Here is a 22,500-nt window from a genome sequence, read left to right as displayed (position 1 = left end):
GAATATTATATAAGGAATCTGGGACTGATGCCAAATACCGCCCCCAATGCTAAAGCATAAAAGACAGGGAAAATTTAACCTGGACTTAGCACTTGCCCAAATCTCAGAGAACTGCAGGGACACTTCTGTCATTTCCATCATGCCGGCCTCTGGGCTGCTGCTAGGGGCACTATTCTTTTGCCTCTCCATCCTGGTGATACATTCTGTTTGGAGGCAGAGGAAGATCCGAAGCAGGCTTCCCCCTGGACCCACCCCCCTGCCTTTCATTGGCAACTACCTGCAACTCAGCACCCAAAAGATGTATGATTCCCTCATGAAGGTACCGAGGCTGGGGAAGGGGGCTGGAGACAAGGAGAACACGGAGGGAAGGAGACAGAGAAATAGCATGAGAGAGACCCACAGGAAGGCACAAGGAGCAAAGGGAGAGAAAGCAAAGACAGAGAGAGACAAAGAGACAGAGAGAAACAAAGAGATGAATAGCATAAGACCTAGTGGGAGGCACAAGGAACAAAGGGAGAGACAGATCTACAAACAAAGACACTAAGAGGATCAGAGACAGTGAAAGCTAAAGACAAGGCACACACACACACACACACACACACACACACACACAGAATAATAGTGACAGAGACAGAATCCTAGAGTACAAAGAAAGAAACTCAGAAATAGAGAAACAGACAGAAAAAATTGACAGTCAAAAGGGCAGTGGAACAGAAACAAATTAGAGGAAAAGAAAAAGCAGAGATATAAGAACACATAACCCCAAAGAGAAAGAGACACAGAGAGAGACAGAGACACTCAGAGATGTACAGTGAGAGAGAAACGCAAGCAACAAAGATTCAGAGGCAGGAAGATATGAAGCAAGTTCCAGGATGGCTGGAGGGGACTCTGGGAGGGTCAGAGAGGAGAGATGGAGGAAGGAAAAAATCTCTGCTTCTCACTACTGATTCAAAGTTCTTTCCTCTCTTAATCCCCAATTTTTCTCTCTACAACATGACCAAATTGAGCTAGACGGTCTCTAAAGTCTAAATTTTATGATCTTATGGGAAAGAGGTTCCAAGAAAAGCAGAGAAACTTTTTTTGGGGGGGTGGGGTGGGATAGTCACAGCTGGACTGCAACAGGGATTTTGGGAAATGGTGGAGAAAAGGCCAAGAAAGTTGGAGAGTATTCCCTGAGAGAGAGACTCCAGGAGAGAGGGGGGAAGATGGAAATAAAAAAAGAGTGCATCCAAGATTGTAGGGAAATCTCTTGGCAGAAAATGGGGCTGAAAAGGCAGCATCAGATGTGCTCTCTCTCCCCGGCCATGGAATTCATTAAGTTTTTGTGACTCACATAGACATATACAAATACATACATACATACATACATACATATATATGTATAAAAACATATTTTATATAATTATATTTAATTTATTTGTTTAAAAAATAAATGATTATAACAGGGATTTGCAGGACTCTGTCCTTTTTAAGTTGGAAATATGTTTGTTACTGATGGCTAAGTTATAACTAGAAAGTTTCTAAAAGCTGCTGAGAGATGATGGGTGAGAGGCTATCTTTCAGTGGAGAGAGCAAAGGAGAAAACCGTGGGGCTCTGGTTATTCTGACTTTTGCCTTCCCTCCAGATTGGGGAAAAATATGGTCCCGTATTTACAGTGCATCTGGGGCCCAGGACTGTCATAGTCCTGACAGGGTATGAGGCTGTGAAGGAAGCACTGGTTGACCAAGCAGAAGAGTTCTCTGGTCGGGGGGAGCAGGCCACTTTCAGTTGGCTAATTGAAGAATTTGGTGAGTGTCTGGGGAGGACCCTTATACACCCACAGACAAATCTTTCCGGGTCAGTGTGGCCTTTTAGGCTACCTGCCAGGGTTTCTACCATCTTCAGTCCTCTCTCTTTGCTCATCCTATCATTGCTCCCTATATGTCCCTATTTCTTTCTTTGTTTTTCCATTTCTGTCTCCCCATTTCTCTTCACCTTTCTTTCTATTTCTTATGTCCTTTAGTTTTTCTTTGTCTCTTACTATCCCTCCATCTCTTCTGCCAATTCTTGTCTCTCCATTTCTCTACCTCTTTATTGAATCTTTCTGCTTTTTCCCTTTCCTCTCTCTTTATCTTTGCATCTTTTTGTCTCTCATTGTCTCATCATCTCCTATATCTCCATTTCGCTTTCTTTCCCTGTATTATCTCTCCAGTTTTTCCATGTAATTCTTGGTGTCTCTTCCTATTTCCCTATCTTTCCCTGTTTCTCTGACTCTCATAGTCTTTCTATATCTCCCATATTTTTAGGTTTCCCTCCATCCTTTTCTATTTCCCTCTATCCTCCCCCATCCCCATTTCTGCCTCTTTTTCCTTGGCTTTCCATGTCTCCCTTATAGTGCCTTGCCCTTTACTGCCTTCCTGTTTCCTTCCTCTCTCTTCATCTCCCCTTTTTTGTCTTTCCCAATCTGCCTGGTCTTATTCTAAATTTCATTGTATTATGTCCAATTTCCCATCTTTCCTTTGCTTCTTTTTCCCCCTCCTTGTCTCCCTATATTCACCTCTCTGTAATTATTTGTTTTATGTGCTTTCTCTCCATCTTTTCTTTTCTTGTCTCTAAATCTCGGCCCCTTTCTGTCTCCCTTGCCATTTCTCTCTTTTTTCCCTGTCTTCCTACCCCCTCCCTTTCTGATTATATCTCTCCTTATGCTCACTTCTCCTGGTTTCTCTTTTACTCCTTAGCTCGCCCTGGATGACCACATCTTGTTATTTTCCAAGCCTGCCTGAGTCGATCCCCTCCTTCTTCCCCTGCTCAGGTGTGGTCTTCAGCAACGGAGAGAGGGCCCGGCAGCTCCGGCTATTCTCTATCACCACTCTCAGGGACTTTGGCATGGGCAAGAGGGGCATTGAGGAGCGCATCCAAGAAGAGGCGGGCTTCCTCATTGAGGCTTTGCGAGACACAAAAGGTGAGTAGGCCCAAGAAGATTTCAGAACCTTGGATAAGGTCAATCTCAACTACATTGTTTCCCACCAACTTGACAGCTGTCCTTTCTTCCCATTGTCCTGTGACCTATATCTAGTTTATCTTTAGATTTTGGTGCCATAAAAAGTCTTGAATTTGGAGTCAGAGAACCTGAGCTTTTAATCGTGTTCCTCCATTTACTTGCTCCATGATTTAGGATATACAACCTCATTTCTATGGGCCTTGTTTTCCCATCTGTAAAATAAAAGTAATGGATTAATTGGTCAAAGATCTCTTTCAACTCACACGCTATGTAAGGGTAGGCAGCCTGGTGTTATGGAAAGGGCACTGAACTTAGAATGAGGAGACCTGAGCATGGATTCCAACTGTACCATATGTTACCTGAGAAAGTCACCTACCTTCTCTGGGACTTAGTTTCCCTCTCGTAAAATGAACATGATATTGCTCATTCTCTATGCTACCTCAATCTGAATGAGCACCTGTAAAAATACTCCTTCTCCTTCTTCCTAAACAAAGAGTTTATTTCATGCATCAGGCCATTCCTGAGAGCCCAGGACAGAGGAAGTAAGAGAGGCTTCCAGCATCCAATCTCCCTGTTTTATGGAATTTGGGGATAGGGATATTGACTGTCCTTTGCAGGAGACTATGAGAGTTAGAAACTGAGTCACTATCTCTTTCTCTCCCTATCTCTGCTTCTATCCACTTTCTGTATAACTTTGTTATTTCTCCTCCCAGTCCCCTTTTATATTATCTCTAAAACTTCCTCTATGCATCTCTTGGTGTCTTTTTTCCTTTCTTTTCTCTGCTTCCTCTTTCTTCCTCTTTCTCTGATTTTGACCTTTTTTTTCATCATAAATTACCATCTTCAGTCCTCTCTCTTAATCATTTGACCACTGTGCTTCCTTTTCTCTGTTTCTGTCGACCTGGCTGGACCACAGGGGTAGCCATCGATCCCACCTTCTTCCTGAGCCGCACGGTCTCCAATGTCATCAACTCCATTGTCTTTGGTGATCGCTTTGATTATGAGGACAAACAGTTCCTGGCCCTGTTGCGTATGGTGTTGGGGAGCTTCCAGTTCACAGCCACATCCATGGGACAGGTGACCTATCCAAGACTTTTTCTCCTATCCAGTTGGGTCTCAGTGTCCATCTTTGTCCTCAATCTTCCGTACTCTATTCCTCAATCTGACCCTGCTATTCCCAATTTAACTTTGTGTCCATCCTGACTTCCTTCTTCAGTCTGACCTTCTTTCCCCATTCTCGTGTCAATCTACCATGTCCTGCTCATTCCTCATTTGATCCTGTGCTCCATTATGAAGATGGGGCATATGCCCATCTTTCATCCTAACTGACCCATTACCAATCTGATTCTGCGTCCTGTCCTGACCACTCATTCTAGTCCCTACTACATATCCTTAGCCCTCATTACTCATTCTGATATTCTTATATTGCTAGCCTTCCCCAGCAGTCAATTCATCACCCTGTACTCCATGACTTGTCCTGTGTCCTCCTCCAGCTATATGAGATGTTTTCTGGAGTGATGAAGCATCTGCCAGGACCCCAGCAGCAAGCATTCAAGGAATTGAAAGTACTGGAGGACTTCATCACCGAGAAAGTCCGGCAGAACCAGGCCACCCTGGACCCTAACTCCCCCCGGAACTTCATTGATTCCTTCCTGATCAAGATGCAGGAGGTACTTACTGACCCAGTGAGTAGGTGAAAATGAAGGAGATGGGTTGAGACCTCAGACTGAGGGTGTTATGGATCTCTGGGAGAATCTCTGGATAATGAGAAATGGGATTCACAGATAGCAAGCAGTAGATATCAGACAAGAGCAGGCAGCTCCAGCAGATAATTAGATGGCAAGCCTCAGTCTTCCTGAGGCAAGGCTCTTGACTGATACAGCATGGCTGTGGATAAAGTGGATAAGGCAAGATGCAGAGAAGGGGGACACTGAATTACAGAAATGGAGAGATGGACAGAAAGACATGGAGATAGATGCAGAAAGAGAGACATGAGAAGACAAGGCCATCACCAAAAAACACCAATAGGATTCCCCATCCCCCATACTCTCTGCTCCTTTCTTACCCTACAGGCAATTACAAACTAGGTTTGGAGGAAGAAGGTGCTCAGGAACCTTATATTCTAGTCCCAACAGCTCTGTCTGGCTTTCTGCATTAAACCTTGGAAGATGTTTTTCTCTCTGAGTCTTTCCATCTTCATCTATAAAATGTAGGATGGAGGTTATTAAATTTATCATACGTGATCCTCAAGGGCAGAAGCAAAAGGAGAAATGGTAAAGGAAGGAATTCAGGTTTGATGCCAGGGAGAAGACTTTCTAACAGTGAGAACTATCAAAAGTAAGATGGGTTACCCGGAGAACTGGCAAATTCCCCCTCTTTGGAGCTCTTCAAGCAGTGGCTGGACCACCACTTGTCAGGAAGCTCAAAGTGGAGTTTCTCCACTTGTTGTTGGCTGTTGGAGTCTCTCCCACCTCTACCCTCCTGGTTCTGGAAGGCAGCATAATGTACTGGGCATTAAGCAAACCTGGTTTCAAATCCCACCTCAGACTCTTACTAGCTATATTACTCTGGACAGCTCCCAACATTTCAGTGCCTTAACTTCCTCATGAGAGTGAGTATAATTTAACAGTCCTTTCTATATCTCTGTTTATCTGAATTCTGCAGAAATTAGATATCTTTTTGGTCCCTTTGAATTGAGATGTTCCAGGTTCATCGGGAGCTAATAATGGATTTCCCCCTTCACCCCTTCATATTACTGGGGCTCCAGGAAATTATACCGGCATAGGCAGAAAAGAGGAAGAGAATGTGAATGGGTTGGATTTGGGGACCCTAAGCCTCTACTTCCCTCCCCACTCAAACCCAGGAAAAGAAAAATCCCAACACTGAATTCTTCATGAGGAACCTGGTCATGACCACCCTAAACCTGTTTTTTGCTGGCACGGAGACTGTTAGCACAACCCTTCGCTATGGCTTCATTCTTCTAATGAAGCATCCAGAGGTGGAAGGTAAGCCCTACCTCTCTTAATCTCCTTAGAAGATCTTTGGAACTTTGGGAGCTAACCATAAACTTTTCCTTCCATTTCCTTCCATTTCCTCATGCATTCCATCATCCGCACATGGGAATGTGCTTTACACACACTCACACACACACACAGACACACAGACACATACACACACACTCATACATTTCTGAAACATATTATCTTCTTCATTCCTTGGCCCTGCATTATTCCTCCATTTCAGAGTATATCCAGCCTCCAAACTCCACCTGTTCACTGGGACTTTTTTAGGGTCTCTCTGAGATCCCCTCCTCCTCTATTAACCACAGCCAAAATCTATGAGGAAATCAATCAGGTGATTGGGTGGAACCGATCACCCAAATTTGAGGACAAAGCCAAGATGCCCTACACAGAGGCCGTCATCCATGAGATCCAGAGGTTTGGCAACATGATCCCTGTGGGTTTGGCCCGGCGAGTCACCAAAGACACCAACTTTCGGGGCTACCTTATTCCCAAGGTAGGAGTCTCTCATTCTCAGTTCTCCCAGCTCCATGCCACCATCTTTTTACCTGAGAAACTTCTCCATCTGTTTCATGCTCTGAATCTTCATCTATCATCCTTACCCTTCAGTATTCACCCATTATTATTACTATTAAGTATCCTTTACCCTACTCTAAGACCCTTAGGACCTTCCTATTTTTCTTTTCCCTAGAAAATCCTCCCAATTTGTCTTCCTCATGCAGCTAGTCTTTCCCTATGTTCTTCTTCTACTCTTTCCTCTCTGATGGGCCTTTAATTTAGCTCTTTTACTCCCTTTCCCTCTCTGTCCCTCTATTCTTACCCCTACAGGGTCCTAAGATTCTTTCTCTCCTCCTGGTTTCTTAATGTTTTATCTTTTTGTCACAGGGTATACTGAGCAAGTCTCTTAACTGGATCCCTGGGCTTGCTTGTCTCTAAAGCTTAATTTAGCTTCCACCTTTGAAGATTCATTTTCATTCTCTCTGCTTTTACTTTCCAGCTCAGTCATTAGTTCTGATGCAAATAAACCAATATGACCAATGGGACAATAGGGAGGAGGAAGCAATTCCCTCTCACTTTTCTCCTCCCCCATTTACACTCAAACAAGGGAAAGAGTGGAAAAGCAAGTACACTCTCACCATACTTGGGTTCTTTCATTGCTGGTTCTCTTCTAGACTGCCAGAGGTCACACTGCTTGAAACTGCTTTCCAATGTGTCCCAAAACAAAGGAAACAAAAAATTCCATTTTCATAATCTACTAAGGTCATCGCTATTCTGTCAATGAAGGGCAAGCTTCCTCTCAAATAAAACTAACCAATTTTTTCACATCTAAAGGAGAAGCGAAGTTGGAAAAAAATTCCCTTCTGTGATTTCATCAACTGAACTAAGGAAAGTGGAAATTCACCATTAGGGGTATTCTGACTAACTCCCCTACTACCCTTTGATGTTATTATTACTCACAATATACAATGTATTACAACATACCACTAGTAATATTAATTCTATCATATAGTGATGATTAATAATAAGCATTCAACTAAAATGTGCCAACCAATCAATCACTAACATGTATTATGGGCTTACTAGGCATTGGGAATTGATGATGGGAATGCAAAGACAAAGATAAAATCTGCACTCAAGGACCTTTCTATCAGGGCAAAGAAAAATGTACCCATATAATTGTATATATAATATAAGGGAAAGGACTGGACCCATGATTGCACCAGAAAAGGGAACTGCCTCTTAAGGATGCAGATTGGCACCTTTTCTGCAAATTATAGTTTTAAGATTAAGTAATTTGCCCAGGGTCACATGGCTAGAATTTGTTGGAGACAACTTGAACTCGGCTCTTTCTGCCTCTGAAACTAGTTCTCATTCTCCTGTACAACCCTATCTTCTCAGATGCAAAATATACTTTCTCTCTCTGTTTCTGTTTCCCTCCTCCTCTCTCTTTTCAACTGTTTCCCTCCTCCTCTCTCTCTTCTCTCTTTTTCCCCCCTCTCCCTTTTTATCTTTCCCTCCCCTTCTGCCTTCCCTCTCCCTTCCTCTTCTCTTCCCTCTTCCCCTTCCCTCTCTCCTTCTCCCTCTCTCTCTTTTTCCTTTTCTCTCTCCCCCTCCCTCTCCCTCTTCCTCTCCCTCTCCTTTCTCTCCTCTTCTCCTGTCTTCATCTCTTCACTTCATCTGCCATTTCTTTTGTCCTCTCTCACTTCCGATTCTAGGGCACAGAAGTTTATCCCATGCTGGGCTCAGTATTGAGAGACCGAAACTTCTTTGCCTGCCCTGAAGCCTTCAATCCCCAACACTTCCTGGATGAAAAGGGCCAGTTCAAGAAGAATGATGGTTTTGTCCCCTTCTCCATTGGTGAGCATTCTCTTCTCCTCCAGCTCCCCCATTCTTATCCCTAGTCCCAACCAGTGTGACTTGAGCCTGGTGAACCCTTCCTTTCCTTCAGTCTACTGTCAATTCATCCTGCTGAATTTCATCAATTTCCCTTGAGGGTGAGTGGGTGAGTGGGTCGATGGGATGGTTCTAGATAGACTGTCCTTATGCAGCTAAGGGTTCCAGAACATATAATCCCCCAAATCTCACCAGAGTCCCTCCTTCCTTAAGGAAGAAGCACATACACTAGAAAGAATCCTGAACCTGGAGTCGGAGGTCTTTGGTCAAGTGCTATCTCTAAAGCTTCCTACCTGGGTGACCTTGTACAAATCATTTCATCCTCCCTGGGCCTCAGCTTCCTTATCAGTGAAATTCAGGCCTGGGACTCAAGGGTCTCTAAGGTCCCTTTCAGCTCAGCATCTATCATCTTAGGGCTCTATAAGTCTCTAATTTGGGCCAAGTCCCTTCCTTTCTCTGGACCTCAGTTTCCTCATTCGTAAAGTGAGAAGGTTGGACTAGATGATGTTTTAGGTCCTTCTCAATTCTAGCATTCAGTCTAATAAGTACTTTTGAAATGGGGGCCTCAAACAAGGAAAAACAGTACCTATGTGCAAGGATTTTACATTCTATTGGAGGGAACCAAGTTTCAGTAGAGAAGTAATTACAAGATAATTTGCAAATGGAGAACACTGGCAACAAAGAGAATCAGGAACGGCTTGCTGTTGAGGTGGTATGGAGCTCATTCTGAAGGAAATGAAGGAATCTAAAAGCAGGGATGAGCAAGGAGAATATTCCAGGTAAGGAGCTTCTTAGATGAAAGTTGAGTGATCAATTTGGAAACAGAAAATAGGCCAGTTTATTTGGAAAGTACAACTCCTGAAGGAGAATTCTATGAGATTGGGAAGGCTAGGATCAAAGGAGCTGGAAGGAGGAGGACAACAGTTTTGACAGACCATAGAGCAAAGACAGGAACAATAGGAGATGATGTAGGAGAGTTTTGAGACGTACCATAAGTTGGAATAGAAATCTCATATAGGATAGCTTCCACTTTTTTCTTCAAAGGAATCCGTGGCCTCTGCTGAGAAGAAGGTGTAGGAGATGTGATGAGAAGAGCAACTCTATGTTTCAAGGCTTTTCTACCTCTGATAACACATGGTCTAGCTGAGGGCTTCTTAAACATTTTCCACTCATGACCTCTTATTGCCTGAGAAATTTAATATGAAAATTTTATTTAGGTTATGAAAACATTTACTCATAATAAAGCATAATTTAAATATCCTCCACATTCAGTTACAAAACTCCATAAGGGATTGCAAATTATGGTTTAAGAAACTGGGGTCTAGACAGACCTATACCTGAGGTGGGGCAATGGGGCAATGAACTAGAGCATCAAAATTTAGTAGCCATTGATAAAACTGTGGTCCTAAAAACAATAAAAAACATAGAATCTGATTAACAAGAAGAATTTGATAAAGGAAGAAGTATCCAGAATCTACATTTTCTACTGATGAGTACCTCGTAACAAAGTCTTGTCTTGCACAAGACTTATAATATGTTTTAGCTTTTTCTAAATTCCCTCTCAAATCTGACATTTTGTATCCTATGGGATTACATATTTATACCCTGCAGGGACCTTTTGGACTCTCAAGCTCAACCCTTTTATTTTGTGGATGAGGAAACAGAAGCTTTGGGAGATTAAATGATTTACCAAGGAAGACATAGATATTAAATGTCAAAAGAGGAATTGAAGTTAATTCTTCCTGACTGCAAGCCCAGAAAACTATTATTTCCTTTTGCCATCTAGCATCCTCCAAAGTTTGACGTTCTCTGTTCTAAGAACCCTCCCAGGGAAGGGCCTTCCCCATCCTGACTAGTTCTGCCTTTTGACTCCTCAGGCAAACGCTACTGTTTTGGTGAAGGCCTGGCCAGAATGGAGCTCTTCCTCTTCCTCACCACCATCCTGCAGAATTTCCACTTCCAGTCTCCACTTCCAACCGAAGCCATCGATATCTCCCCCAAGATGGTGGGCTTTGCCACCATCCCCCCCACCTACACCATGTCATTTCTGCCCCGAGGATGAGGCTGAGCCCAGGCAGCCAAACAGAAACAGAAGGAGCCCACAGGAGTCCTGGCTTGAGGATGTACTAATAAAGTCTGAACCCCCAGAAGCTCTCTTTGCTATTTAGTTGGAGTCTTGGAAGCTGAGACTAAATGGCTCTGAGCTCATTGATTCCAGTATCTTCAGGTTACATTTGAGGTAACTGAAGCTCCCCAAGGGAAAGACACTTATCCCCAGATCCCACATAGAGAAGCAGTTGCAGTCCAGGTTTTACCTTGATGAGGCACAATTGAAAAAAAATTGGCTTTGGTATCAAAGTATCTGCATTCATATCTTGCCTCTGACATTTATCAGTTGTGTGATTTTGGAAAAGTCACTTCCTTTCTTTACTGGAATCATGATGGGGTTTGCTAGCGGGCCCTTGAGGTCTCTTCTAGGTCTAAATCCCTTGATTCTTATTCTGATGCTTTCCCACTACTTATGCCAAGAAACACAGAGTCAAGGGGAAAATCGGAAGTAGCTCTGAAGACTTGGTTCACAAATGAGAAATTGGCCTTGCACCATATTGTCCCTTATGGCCACTTCTGCCTTAGCTTGTCTCTACCTCCATGTCCCTTTCTAGGTATCTATCTCTGTCTCCATTTTTGGATTCCTTTGCTCTTTTCTCTCTGTCTTTTGATCCACAAATGTCTGCCTCTGTCTGTATCTTTATCTTTCTTCTTCTCTACATCTCTTTCCCTCATCTATCTCTTTATATCTATTTCTCTGTCACTATTCCAGTATCTGGGGATGTTTTTCTGTAGCTCTCCAACTAGAGAGGAGATTCCTTTGAGAGAAAGTTTGTCCATAAGTGTTATTTTTAAAACCAAACAAAACTCATAATGACTGATCCCCTTCTGTTATATTTTGTGATATGGGAGCCACCTGCCAGTGGCTGTTGGAGGTCTAACTCAGACCTAGAATAGATCTCTTCATGTAAGAGGATGGTGATGATACAAGGAGACTGAGAGGCAGTTCTTCGACCTCTCCATTGCATTGTCTGACCTCTCTCCTCTTCCCTCTGACTCCAATTTATTTCATTCCCAATCCACAAGCAACATCTGTGTCAGTAAAGGCTGCTTTGAAACTCCTTCAGATGTTATGATTCACAGCTGTGGAGGCTCTCAGAGAATTGACCTGTCCCTTCATCTAGGCATGGTCCTTAATAGTATATAGATAGGAAAATGAAATTGAGAGGGGAAGGGATTGCCTGGAACACTCAGGCTGCACAGATCAGCAGAAGGGATGAGGGAATGATTCTAGATAGGGGAGAATATGGGGGAAAAAAAGGTGGACCAAGTAAGAGAGAAGTCAGGTAGACTCGGTTCTGGATTAGAGGCAGAATTGAGCAGAGGGAATGGTATCCTAAATACCAAACTTTCAAAGCTCCCTCCAACACTTGCTTACTTTCTGACCCTGGATTTTTAAGTCACTTCCCCTCTTTGAGTTTCAGGCTCCTCTTATGTACAAGGAAAAAATTGGATTCAGTGACCTCAGAGGTCCCCTCCAGCTCTAAATCTATGATGCTATAACCTTATGAATGCTTGGACTCAAATAATAATTGGAGGGTAATCTCCATTGTAGTGCCCTGGGGTTCTAGGCTTATCACTGTACTAGTTAACATTTTTTTTATCAATGATTTGGTTAAAGATATAGTAGACCTTCTCAAATTTGTAGAGGATATAAATCAGGGATAAAAAACTAACTAATTGGAAAAAAAGAGCTGGGATTCACAAACCGTTGGTTGACAAATCAGTTTCAAGGGAGCCGTAATGAACTGAACCAGATACACCCAGCGAAAGAACTCTGGGAGATGACTAAGAACCATTACATTGAATTCCCAATCCCTATATTTTTGCCTGTCTGCATATTTTTTAAAATTTCCTTCACAGGCTAATTGTACAATATTTCAGAGTCCGATTCTTTTTGTACAGCAAAATAACAGCTTGGACATGTAAACTTATTTTGTATTTAATGTGTACTTTAATATATTTAACATGTACTGGTCATCCTACCATCTAGGGGAGAGGGTGGGGGGAAGGAGGGGAAAAATTGGAACAAAAGGTTTGGCAACTGTCAATGCTGTAAAATTACCCATGCATATAACTTGTAAATAAAAAAGCTATTAAAAAAACAAACAAAAAACATTGGTTGAAATTTCAGGATGAATTCATAACAAGCAATATTTAAATGGGAAAAATATTAATCCCTGCACTGTTGTTTAAAAAAATAGTTCCATGTGAACAGAAATAATGTTGACACAATAGTTCATGTGGAAATGATCTGAGAAGATTAGGGCAAGCACCAAATAAATCAGCAGGATGTCACAGCTGTTTTAGCATTCAAAATCAGAGGAGAGATAATTTGTATTCTGCCTCAGTCAGACTCCTCCTAGAGCATTATTTTACTTCTTGACACCACATATTTTTTTTATTATAATAACTTTTTATTGACAGAACCCATGCCAGGGTAAGTTTTTACAACATTATCCCTTGCACTCACTTCTGTTCCGATTTTTCCCCTCCCTCCCTCCACCCTCTCCCCCAGATGGCAAACAGTCTTATACATGTTAAATATTGACACCACATTTAATAGCATAACATGTGACCCAACATCGAAATTTCTGGGCTTATATAGACTGAGTCTAATCTTGGGGGCTCCTCTAAAAAGTTATTCTCTGTTACTCATCTTGCCTGCTTTAGAATTTTTTTGGAAACATCAGAATATATCTTCTATAGAGCTCATGATTGTGGGGAAAGGGTTCCCAGTCCCTGCGTAAGCACTCAATGTAAAAATACAAATCCAGTATAGGACAGAATCTATTTCACTCCATATAATATACAAAAAACATGAAAGATTCAAATTAGCCCCTGAACGACCAAAACCATTTGTCACCATGTCTAATGTGTCCTACTTCTCCTACTGGTCCTTGTATAGTCCTCCAGGGTCACAGCACTATTTTGTCGTTTGAAATTTTCTTGAAAGGAAAATGAACTTGATGTCATTAAATTAGCAATCTTCCCAACATTCCAGTGAGTCTTACTTGTACTCCAAAAGTGTTTATAATGTGTAATGAAAAAAGGAGGAGGTCAGAACAGTGAGTGGTCAAGGACTACTCTGTTTGCCCCAGGGCTGGAACAGCAGGAAGAGTCAAAGCCAAAGAGGAGGGGACCTTAACTTTTGCTATTATTGTAATTCAATCAGCAAAAATCCAATGGTAAGGAGTTGACCTTTCTTACAACCTCAAACTCATTTTCCTTCTGTGGCAAGTCAAAATTCTGAGGATAATTCCATAAGATTAGAGACCTATAAAAACTTTTGGAATGCAAGTAAGATTCCAAAAGGCTGATCTTATCAAATATTTTCCTTCTCTCCAGAAACTTGAGTTCTGGAACTCTCAAATTGCAGATTGCTGGAGTTCCCAGTACTACTTAGGACCTCTCCTTCTTTCTATATATAGCTGGATTCAATAACTCTTACTACTTGGTTGTTGGAGGTGCCTTCTACTAGGCTGCCATCTCTTGGTGGGACAATACATGCATCTGCCACCTACCTCAGTCAATTAATCAACAAACAGCGTCTACTATCTATCAGCACTATGCTAAGCAAAAGGAATACAAAAAAGAGGCAACAGATAGTCCCTTCCCTCAAGGAGCTCACAATCCATTGGGATGGGGGGGGGGAAGTAAGTAAATGTATATGTACAAACAAGTTATATAAAATATAAATAAGACTCGTCCCAAGGCAGCTCCTTCCCAGCATGGGATTGTCCCTCACACTCTATTCTCCTCCAATTCTGATTTGTGGTCCTAGCTCTATTGTTTTCTGCTTGGAAAATAAAAAAAGGATGGGACAAATATTTTTATAGGTTTTCAGCACAAAGAAATGAGAGCTCTAACCCACAACACAAAGCCAGACTTTGATCCTACTGGCAAACTCCAAGAGAAGTCCCCGGTTCTCTCAAATGAGTTGATTACTTTTAAATATAAAATTAAGGGATTGTAAGGGTCCATTAGAAAGGTCAGGCAAGCATAATTGGGATGTAAGTAGGCCATTGGTCTCAAGGTCCCCAGATGTGATTGGATATGAGTACATAGGGATTTCCTTTGTGGGTGGTACCTTCAGCCACAGCGGGAATCCTAATTACTCTGATCTCACGTCAAGTTTGGGATGTAATCTCCATCATCAATTGGCTTGTGCCTGTGACTTCATAGACCCTATATAAGCTCAGAGGAGGAAGGACTTGTCACTTTCTTTTTCACCTGGAGCTCAGCTTGGGGAGAGGTACTAAGAGTGTAGGAGGTCATAGAGTGAGATGTAGACCACGTGAATAAAGTCTAAGCTTGTCTGCCAAAACTCTCGAGTGCTCTGTTGTGCTCAAACTGCATCCATATGAGACAGCAGCCAGAGGATTCTGGAGACCTCGAAACAGAGGTAAGATTTGTAATATTTGCCAGAGTTTCTCTGATTAGACCTAGGAACTAGGATAGATCAGCGTTAGTTGAGTGTGAGAGTGGCACTTAACAAGGGGTGAACAAAAAGAACTTTTGGAAGAAGGGGAAAGAAAGACGTAGATGAGGTTAAATTATATCCCATAAAAGAGGCTTGAAAGAGCCTTTATACTAGAGTGGAAAAAGAACAGCTGTTGTTGAAAACTATCTTTACATATATAAAATGTTATTGAGAAAAAAAAGATTCTGCACAAAACCAACACAAAGAAAATTAGAAAATGGGGGAAAATTTTTACAGAGTAAACAGAATATAAGTTATTTCCTAATTGATAATGGCCAAAGGATATGAACAGACAGTTTTAAGATAAATAAATCAAAGAAGCAAGGTTTGCTGATAACATGGAGGCAGATCAATGTTCTCTTAAATATATTAGAGTGCATGTCTCCTTGGTTCTCTAAGGAAGAAAAATTAGAGCCAGATATGTGGGAATTAGTGGGAGAGCAACTAATTGATTATGAGGCTATGGGAACTGATTCAATTCCTGAAGAAACATTCCTTATCTACAACATAATACAATTGCCTTTAAAGAATCCCACAAATTTTAACAAAGCAGCTGAAAAGCATGGAGAATTGGACAAGAACATAGCTGATGAACTTAAAGGGTTTGATGCTTCTCACTTTTACAGCTTATTTAGACTTTCATGACTTAACTATAAAGAGAATAATCAGAACTCCTTTTCAATCCACTCAGCAGAATGAATTGTGTGCAATCATGCCAGCTCTTACTTATTATCCAAGAGATATAAATATAATATCTGATTCAGCCTATTCAGTAGGTGTTGTACAAAAACTTGCCATAGCCCAAATAAAATGTGTAGCTTCTAATATTTATCAGCTCTTTAAGGAACTTCAAGAGCAAGTGAGAAAGGATAGATTTATATCTTGCATGTCCACTCTCATAGTGGACTTCCAGGTCCTATTTTTTATGAAAATTCGAAGGCAGATAGCCTTCAAACCATGCTGGCCAATGCTCCTTTATTTCAGGCAACCCAAGAATCTCATTCTAAATATCATCAGGCTGCTCGAGCTTTACATTTGCAATTTGGGACAACAAAAGAGGAAGCTAGGAGCATAGTAAAAACCTGTATGGCTTGCCTCCCTTTCCACGCTCCTACACTCCCTCCATGGAAGAATCCTTGTGGTTTGAGACCCAATGAAATTTGGCAAATGGATGTGACACATCATAAAGTTTTTGGCTGTCTGTCTTTTATCCATGGTATAGTAGACACCTTTTCAGGATTTACTTTTGCAATACCAGCAGCAAAAGAGACAGCCTGAGTGATCATTGAATTCCTTATCCAAGCATTTGCAATTATGGGTGTGCCACAAGCAATAAAAACAATAATGTACTTTCATATACTTCTAAACATTTTGCACACTTTTGTGCACAATATCAGATTTTACATACCACTGGCATACCTTTTAATCCTCAAGGACATGCAATAATAGAGAGGAGAAACAGACATCAAGATGCTCCTCCAAAAACAAAAGAAAGGGAGAGCCACAGGTAACCCTAGAGAACTTTTAAATTTAGCTCTCTATACCTTAAGTTTTTGATTTTTGATAAAGATACACTGGCTTCAGCAGACAGGTTTTATAACCCACCAGAAGGGCAGTGTCCAGTGTGAGCAGCTCCACTATCTTTAGATAATCACAAGGTGATGTGGAGAGACCCAGAAAGTGGTGAATAGAAGGGACCAGATAGGTTAACTGCTTGGGGGAGAGGATTTGCTTATATTTCTACAGATGGAGAAGGAATCAGATGGATGCCAACGAGCAGTATTGCCTTATCCATCAGAGAGAGACAGAAAAGGAGAAAACCCTTGAAACAAAGGAAAAGACCCAAGAAACATCAGATGGTTCCATCTCTGACTACATGTGCCAATGAACAACAAAAATTGATCATAAGACTACTGCAGGCCTTCAAAAATTGCAGGAATCATTGGATTCCCTGACACGTGAAGTAATGGACAATAGATTGGTTTCAGAGTACCTTTTGGCTGCTGAAGGAGGGGTATGTGTGATTGTTATTTATATACCCTCCTTCTAGGATTTATGGACATGTATAATTCCTTATGTTGATTCATGTTATTTGTTACATCACTAACAGCCTGTGTTATATCACTATATGCTTGTGTAATACCTCCCATGCTGATGGATTTATGTACTCGTTTCAAGTAAGACCCTTTAGTTCGGAGAAAACCTGCTAACAATATCTGGTTTGGTGTTCTCACCTCCCTGAAAAGTCAAGGAAGATGTGATCACCTCTTTTTTGGTGTTTTTACCTCCCTTTCTGAGAAGTCAGGAAGGGCATGATAACTTTCTTTTATTTTGGTATTCTCACCTCTTTTCCTGAGAACTCAGGAGGGCATGACCACTGTATTCTAAAACAAAAGAAAGTGGGAGAGGTAGAGGGTGGAACTCTGGAGAAGTATACTTGAAATAAGGTGTTAACTCAGTAGAATTGATGAGATGATTGTTCTCTAGTTCACATATATACTTAGTACTTAGCATGGTAATGTAATGGTTCTCTAGTTCACGCATATTCGGTATACTATAATGATGTAATTATAATAGGATATTTAAACTGGGGACAAAGCCAGACTCAGAGGGAGTGAGATTGGCAGACTGACAGACTGGTAGACTGGTAGACTCCTGGAGGAAACCGGGTTAGACTGAGACTGGGTTAGCTTGAGACTGGGTCATTCTATGACAAACACAGACTGTGTAAAAGACAATAAAGACTTTGGACTCTATTGTTGTCAATATTCATGGTGACTATTCAGCTGAGACCAAGGCCCTTCTGGAGGACCTCCAAAAAAACTAGCCTGACTATTACAGACAAGGAAGCCAGTGAAGCTATGAGAAATCAAGAAATAACAAAATATATTATAAAGAACAAGAAAACAGAAAATGAAACATCTTATAAGAAAAACAACATATCTGGAGAATATATGAAAAAGAGAAAACATAAGAATGGTTTGGAGCTGGACTGGGTTAAATTAGCCAGCTTGACCACTGATGGTGCTCCTAGCATGGTGGGTAATTGCTAATTACATACCACTGGCATACCTTTTAATCCTCAAGGACATGCAATAGTAGAGAGGAGAAACTTTTTAAATTTTCTAAGAAAGGAGTAATTGCTCGCATTAACCAAGAGATGGACAAAGATAACCATTCTCATCCAATAGCTATACACTGCCTCATCCACCAACAAGTGCTGTGTCGTAAATCACTGAAGTGGGACTCGGTTATGAAAATTGTGGCATCTTGTGTTAACTTCATTAGAGCTAATGCACTAAATCACAGACAATTTCAGGAATTTCTGTCTGAGCTAAATGTTGAGTATGAAGATGTTCTATATCACACAGAAGTCCATTGGCTGAGTCGAGGGAGAGTTTTGAAACGTTTCTATGACTTACTTCCACAGATTACAACTTTTCTGCTTTAAAAAAACAAGTACCAGAGTTCAATGATGCAGAATGGAAATGGCATCCTGCCTTTCTGACAGATGTAACAGAGCTACTCAACAATTTCAATATGCAACTTCAAGGAAAGGGGAAGCTCATCTGTGATATGCAATCATATGTCAAAGCATTTGAAGTAAAATTAGGCCTCCTCATCAAACAAGTGAAGGAGGAAAACTTCTGCCATCTCCCCACAACTCAAAATCGGTTAGTGGAAAAACCGCTGATTGCATTCCCAAACAAAACATGTGTGGATTCACTGGAAAAATTGCAAAAGGAGTTCCAATTTAAATTTAAAGAGCTTCATCTCCATGAACAGGACATATAGCTTTTCCGTAACCCATTTTCTATTGACATTGAAAATGTGGATACAATTTACCAAATGGAACTGGCTGAACTGCAGTATTGTGACTCTCTGAAAGACACATTCAAGTCAAGCAGCCTTCATAATTTCTATGCATCTCTCCCCTCTGAGATATATCTTCATCACAGGAACCATGCACTCAAAATGGCAACCATCTTTGGCAGCACTTATGTCTGTAAACAGACTTTTTCTAGAATGAAACATTTGAAATATCCAACCAGATCAAGACTAATGGATGCACACTTGCATCACTCGTTACGACTAGCAGTGACAAATATGGAACCAGACATTGACCATCTCATTAGCCAAAAGCAGGCCCATAGTTCCCATTGAAATACTGGTAAGTTTGTTGATTTAACTTTACTTCATTGTAAATATTGTATTTGTTCCCATGTTGTTTCTTTACTTCAAAATAAGATATATGCAGTGTGCATAGGAATTTGTTCACAGTTTTTGTTTTTACTATAGTCCGCCCCTCCAACAGTCTGAGGGACAGTGAACTGGCCCTCTATTTAAAAAGTTTGAGGACCCCTGGTCTACAGTCTCTCATCTCTTCCAGTCAGTCAGTCAACAGTCTGCACATCTCAGTCTCTGACTTTGGTCTGACTCTGACCTCTTAAATATTCTATTACAATTATATCAATTCATCCTACTGAGGATAAGCCAATCATTATATCACTAGGGAACCAATTATCTCATCAGTTCCACTGAGTTAATATCTTATTGTAAGATGACATCAATCATACTGAGTCTTAAGTCTCCATTTTTAGAGTTCCTGCCCTCTCCACATTTCCACTTCAAATGTGTACTTGGACAATTTGTGCCTGGTCTATTGGCTGAGCTTTCTGAAATCATATTGGACTAATCGCCAAAGTCAGGTATATTGTAACGTAGCTTGATCCCAATGTAGGAATATCATTTTCGTCTTCAAGAATAAAGAACAACAAACCAATCAACCACAACCAACACAAGAATGAACTGGTAAATATTTAAGGGAGATATTTAAGGAGATATTTAAATATTTAAGGCATAGCAAGGGTGTTTGTGCACTTTTAAGTTTATTTACATTATTAAAAATTTCTTAAGTCCAGGTTATAAACAAAACAATTTCAGCTTTGATTTATAGTAGCCACTGATTTTTGAGGTAAAAAATATCAACCAAAATATGGTTTTGGAATCCCTTTAGTCTATTCCATAATTTTCCCACATGCACCATTACCAAAGTAGTTAGAGAAGATTGTTTGATTCCCTGTGGTTTCTCAAGATGAGTTCTGAAGTTTGACTTAGAGGAGTTATGATCTGAGGGGAAAGAGTAGATTTGGTAAAAAAAGTAAATGGATGTTATGTTTTTGGACTTGGTAGGGAGGGGTGGTTAGTGAGTTGGAAATGATGGGTTTGGTATTATTTTACCTGCTGCAGGTTCTAATGTTTCAGTCCTTCTCCAGGTTAAATTTTCCAGGTTAGAAGAATACAAAATATTAAGGTTCAATAATTGTCTCTGAAAGTCTTAATTAGATGGACAAGAAATGGTTCAATGGGGGATTGGGTTAGAAAGTTATTGATCCTATGTGGGATAATTTAGGTTGTTGTGAAGATTGTGTTTAAAGAAATACTTGACTAAAAAAGGTATAGAATTCCATGCTCCACAGGTACAGAGAATATCCACTGAAGGGGTTCTTAGGTCACCTGAATTACAGTTTTCTCACAAAGAGAAAGGGATGGCCTAGAGGACAGAAGATTGTGTCCTAGAAAGTAGGGATCTTTCTGGCTTACTTGGTTCAGACTGATAATGTGATAAAAGAATGATCAGTGTTGGTGATAAATTCACCCAGGCTCAAGTATAATAGGTAGGGATGCCTTTGGAGCCTAGTCCTAGCTTAGTAACCTATCCAAAACTGAGTGAGGTTTGACATCTATTATGTTGGGTTCTGTGCTATGCCTTGTTGTTTTGCTCCCAACTTAGGAAGTTGTATGGAGACAGAGAAAGGTCTCAGGCAAGCTTTCCTTTCCTGGACCCAACTCCTTTTCATTGCAATACCTGAGTTGAAATGGAAAAGATGTATGACCTTTCTCAAGGAAGGTACTGAGACTGGGGGTGGGGACAAGAGGGAGAATGGGAGAAACTTGAGGCAGAGAAACACAGAGATTGAAGGAGACCCAGAGAGAACAAAAGAGCAAAAGAGAAATAGACCTAAGACAGATACTAGAGGAGCAAGAGCAGGAAATCAAAGATAAATCAATGAAGAAACAGTAACAGGAAGAGCCACAGGGAAAACAACAGTTACAGAACCAGAGAGTACAGTGTTTCCAAAGAAAGATACTCTGAAGCAGAGAGAGAAACAGGTAGACAGGAAAAAAGCACAGTCAAAAGGGCAGTGAGACAAACTAGCAGAAAAGAAAAGACAGTCAGAGAGGAAAACACATAAGAGAAACACACACACACACACACACACAGAGACACACAGAGACACAGAGAGAGAGAGAGAGCAGAGACAGACACAGAGAGAAAGAGACAGAAACAGAGAGAGACAGAGACAGAGAGAGACAGAGAGATTCAGAGATGTAGAGTGAGACAAACACATACAACAAAGATACAGACATGGGTATCTCTTTCATGTGTACAAGCAGTTGCAGGGTGGCTGAAGGAGACTCTGGGAGAGTCAGAGAGAAGGAGATATGGAGGAAGACAGAGAAATGGAGACAGAAAAAAGTCTGCTTCTCACTACTGAATGAAAAGTTCTTTCCTCTCTCTAATCCTCAGTTTCCCTCTTTGCAATGGCCTCCAAAGTCTAAGTTTTATGACTTTATAGGAAAGAGACTCAAAGAAAAGCAGGGACTCTTTTGGGCACAGCTGGGTTGTAAAAGAGGGATTCAAAATAAGTCTAAGAATAAGTTGGAGAATAAGTCTAGGAACCAGAGAGAGGGGACACAAGGAAGAAAGTGGGAGATGGAGAGATGAGCAGCTAAGGAGATCTCTTGGCAGAAAATGGGCACTAGAAGTGCAGCATCAGATGTGCTCTCTCTGCCCTGGACATCGGTTCATTAGTTTCTGGTGACTGCAGAATTGTTTATGGAAGCTCAGTGTAGCTGAGGGGCTTGGAATAGATAAGCCCCATTAGCTTGTGAGCTCTTCCAGGGCACAGACTGTCTTTGCCTTTCTTTCTCTCTCCAGTGTTAGCACAGTGCCTGGCACACAGTAGTTGTCTGATAAGTGCTTGTTGCCTTGACTTTTCACAGAAGAAAAAAAGATGGACAGAAGGGAAAACAGAGCAATTTTGTTGTTACCTTCTTCCACTCAGGCTGATGGGTTCCTAGATGTAGAGTCAGAAAGAACCTGACAGGCCATCAAGGCCATATTGCTCAATTTTACAGATGAGGAAACTGAGGCAGGGATGAAGTCACTTACCCAAAACCTAGTCATTCTTTGAGGTAGGATTTGGACCTAGGTCTCCCCAACTCCTAGACTAGGGTCCTGTACACCGCTACCTCTCAAATGGATATGTAGATACATACTCTATCTCTATGTATCTTACACAGCACCCAAATATTTTAAAATGAACTGTTTATACCAAGGATTCACTGTCCTATCCTGTCCTTGTTCTTTGTGTGCTGAAATCTTTGTGCTTTATTACTGAAGCCTATATAACATTTAGAAATGTTTTTCAAAGCTTCTGAGAGATGA

The 22,500-nt window shown here is 41.1% G+C and overlaps 1 protein-coding gene across 1 annotated transcript; it reads left to right on the top strand.

The window, feature by feature from the left end:
- The first annotated feature begins 83 nt into the window (after window positions 1-83).
- LOC100916556 (cytochrome P450 2A13-like) lies at window positions 84-11,458 on the top strand. The gene is made up of 9 exons (XM_012547189.2): window positions 84-319; window positions 1,626-1,788; window positions 2,793-2,942; window positions 3,898-4,058; window positions 4,475-4,651; window positions 5,845-5,986; window positions 6,310-6,497; window positions 8,218-8,359; window positions 10,273-11,458. The coding sequence occupies exons 1-9, from the start codon at window positions 140-142 to the stop codon at window positions 10,455-10,457; spliced, it is 1,488 nt and encodes a 495-aa protein (XP_012402643.2). The 5' UTR covers window positions 84-139; the 3' UTR covers window positions 10,458-11,458.
- Window positions 11,459-22,500: the final 11,042 nt, after the last annotated feature.

The sequence above is a fragment of the Sarcophilus harrisii genome, chromosome 3 (genome assembly GCF_902635505.1).
Source record: "Sarcophilus harrisii chromosome 3, mSarHar1.11, whole genome shotgun sequence".
In the NCBI taxonomy this organism is placed as follows: Eukaryota; Metazoa; Chordata; class Mammalia; order Dasyuromorphia; family Dasyuridae; genus Sarcophilus; species Sarcophilus harrisii.
Note: the sequence above shows the minus strand (reverse complement) of the source record. Positions and strands in the feature narration are given on the sequence as shown.

Excerpts from the sequence above, each read along its gene's own strand:
- LOC100916556 (XM_012547189.2), top strand. The coding sequence starts at position 140 with ATGCCGGCCTCTGGGCTGCTGCTAGGGGCACTATTCTTTTGCCTCTCC. Across the intron at positions 2,943-3,897 it reads GGCTTTGCGAGACACAAAAG|GGGTAGCCATCGATCCCACC; the intron begins GTGAGTAGGCCC and ends GCTGGACCACAG. Across the intron at positions 4,059-4,474 it reads CAGCCACATCCATGGGACAG|CTATATGAGATGTTTTCTGG; the intron begins GTGACCTATCCA and ends GTCCTCCTCCAG.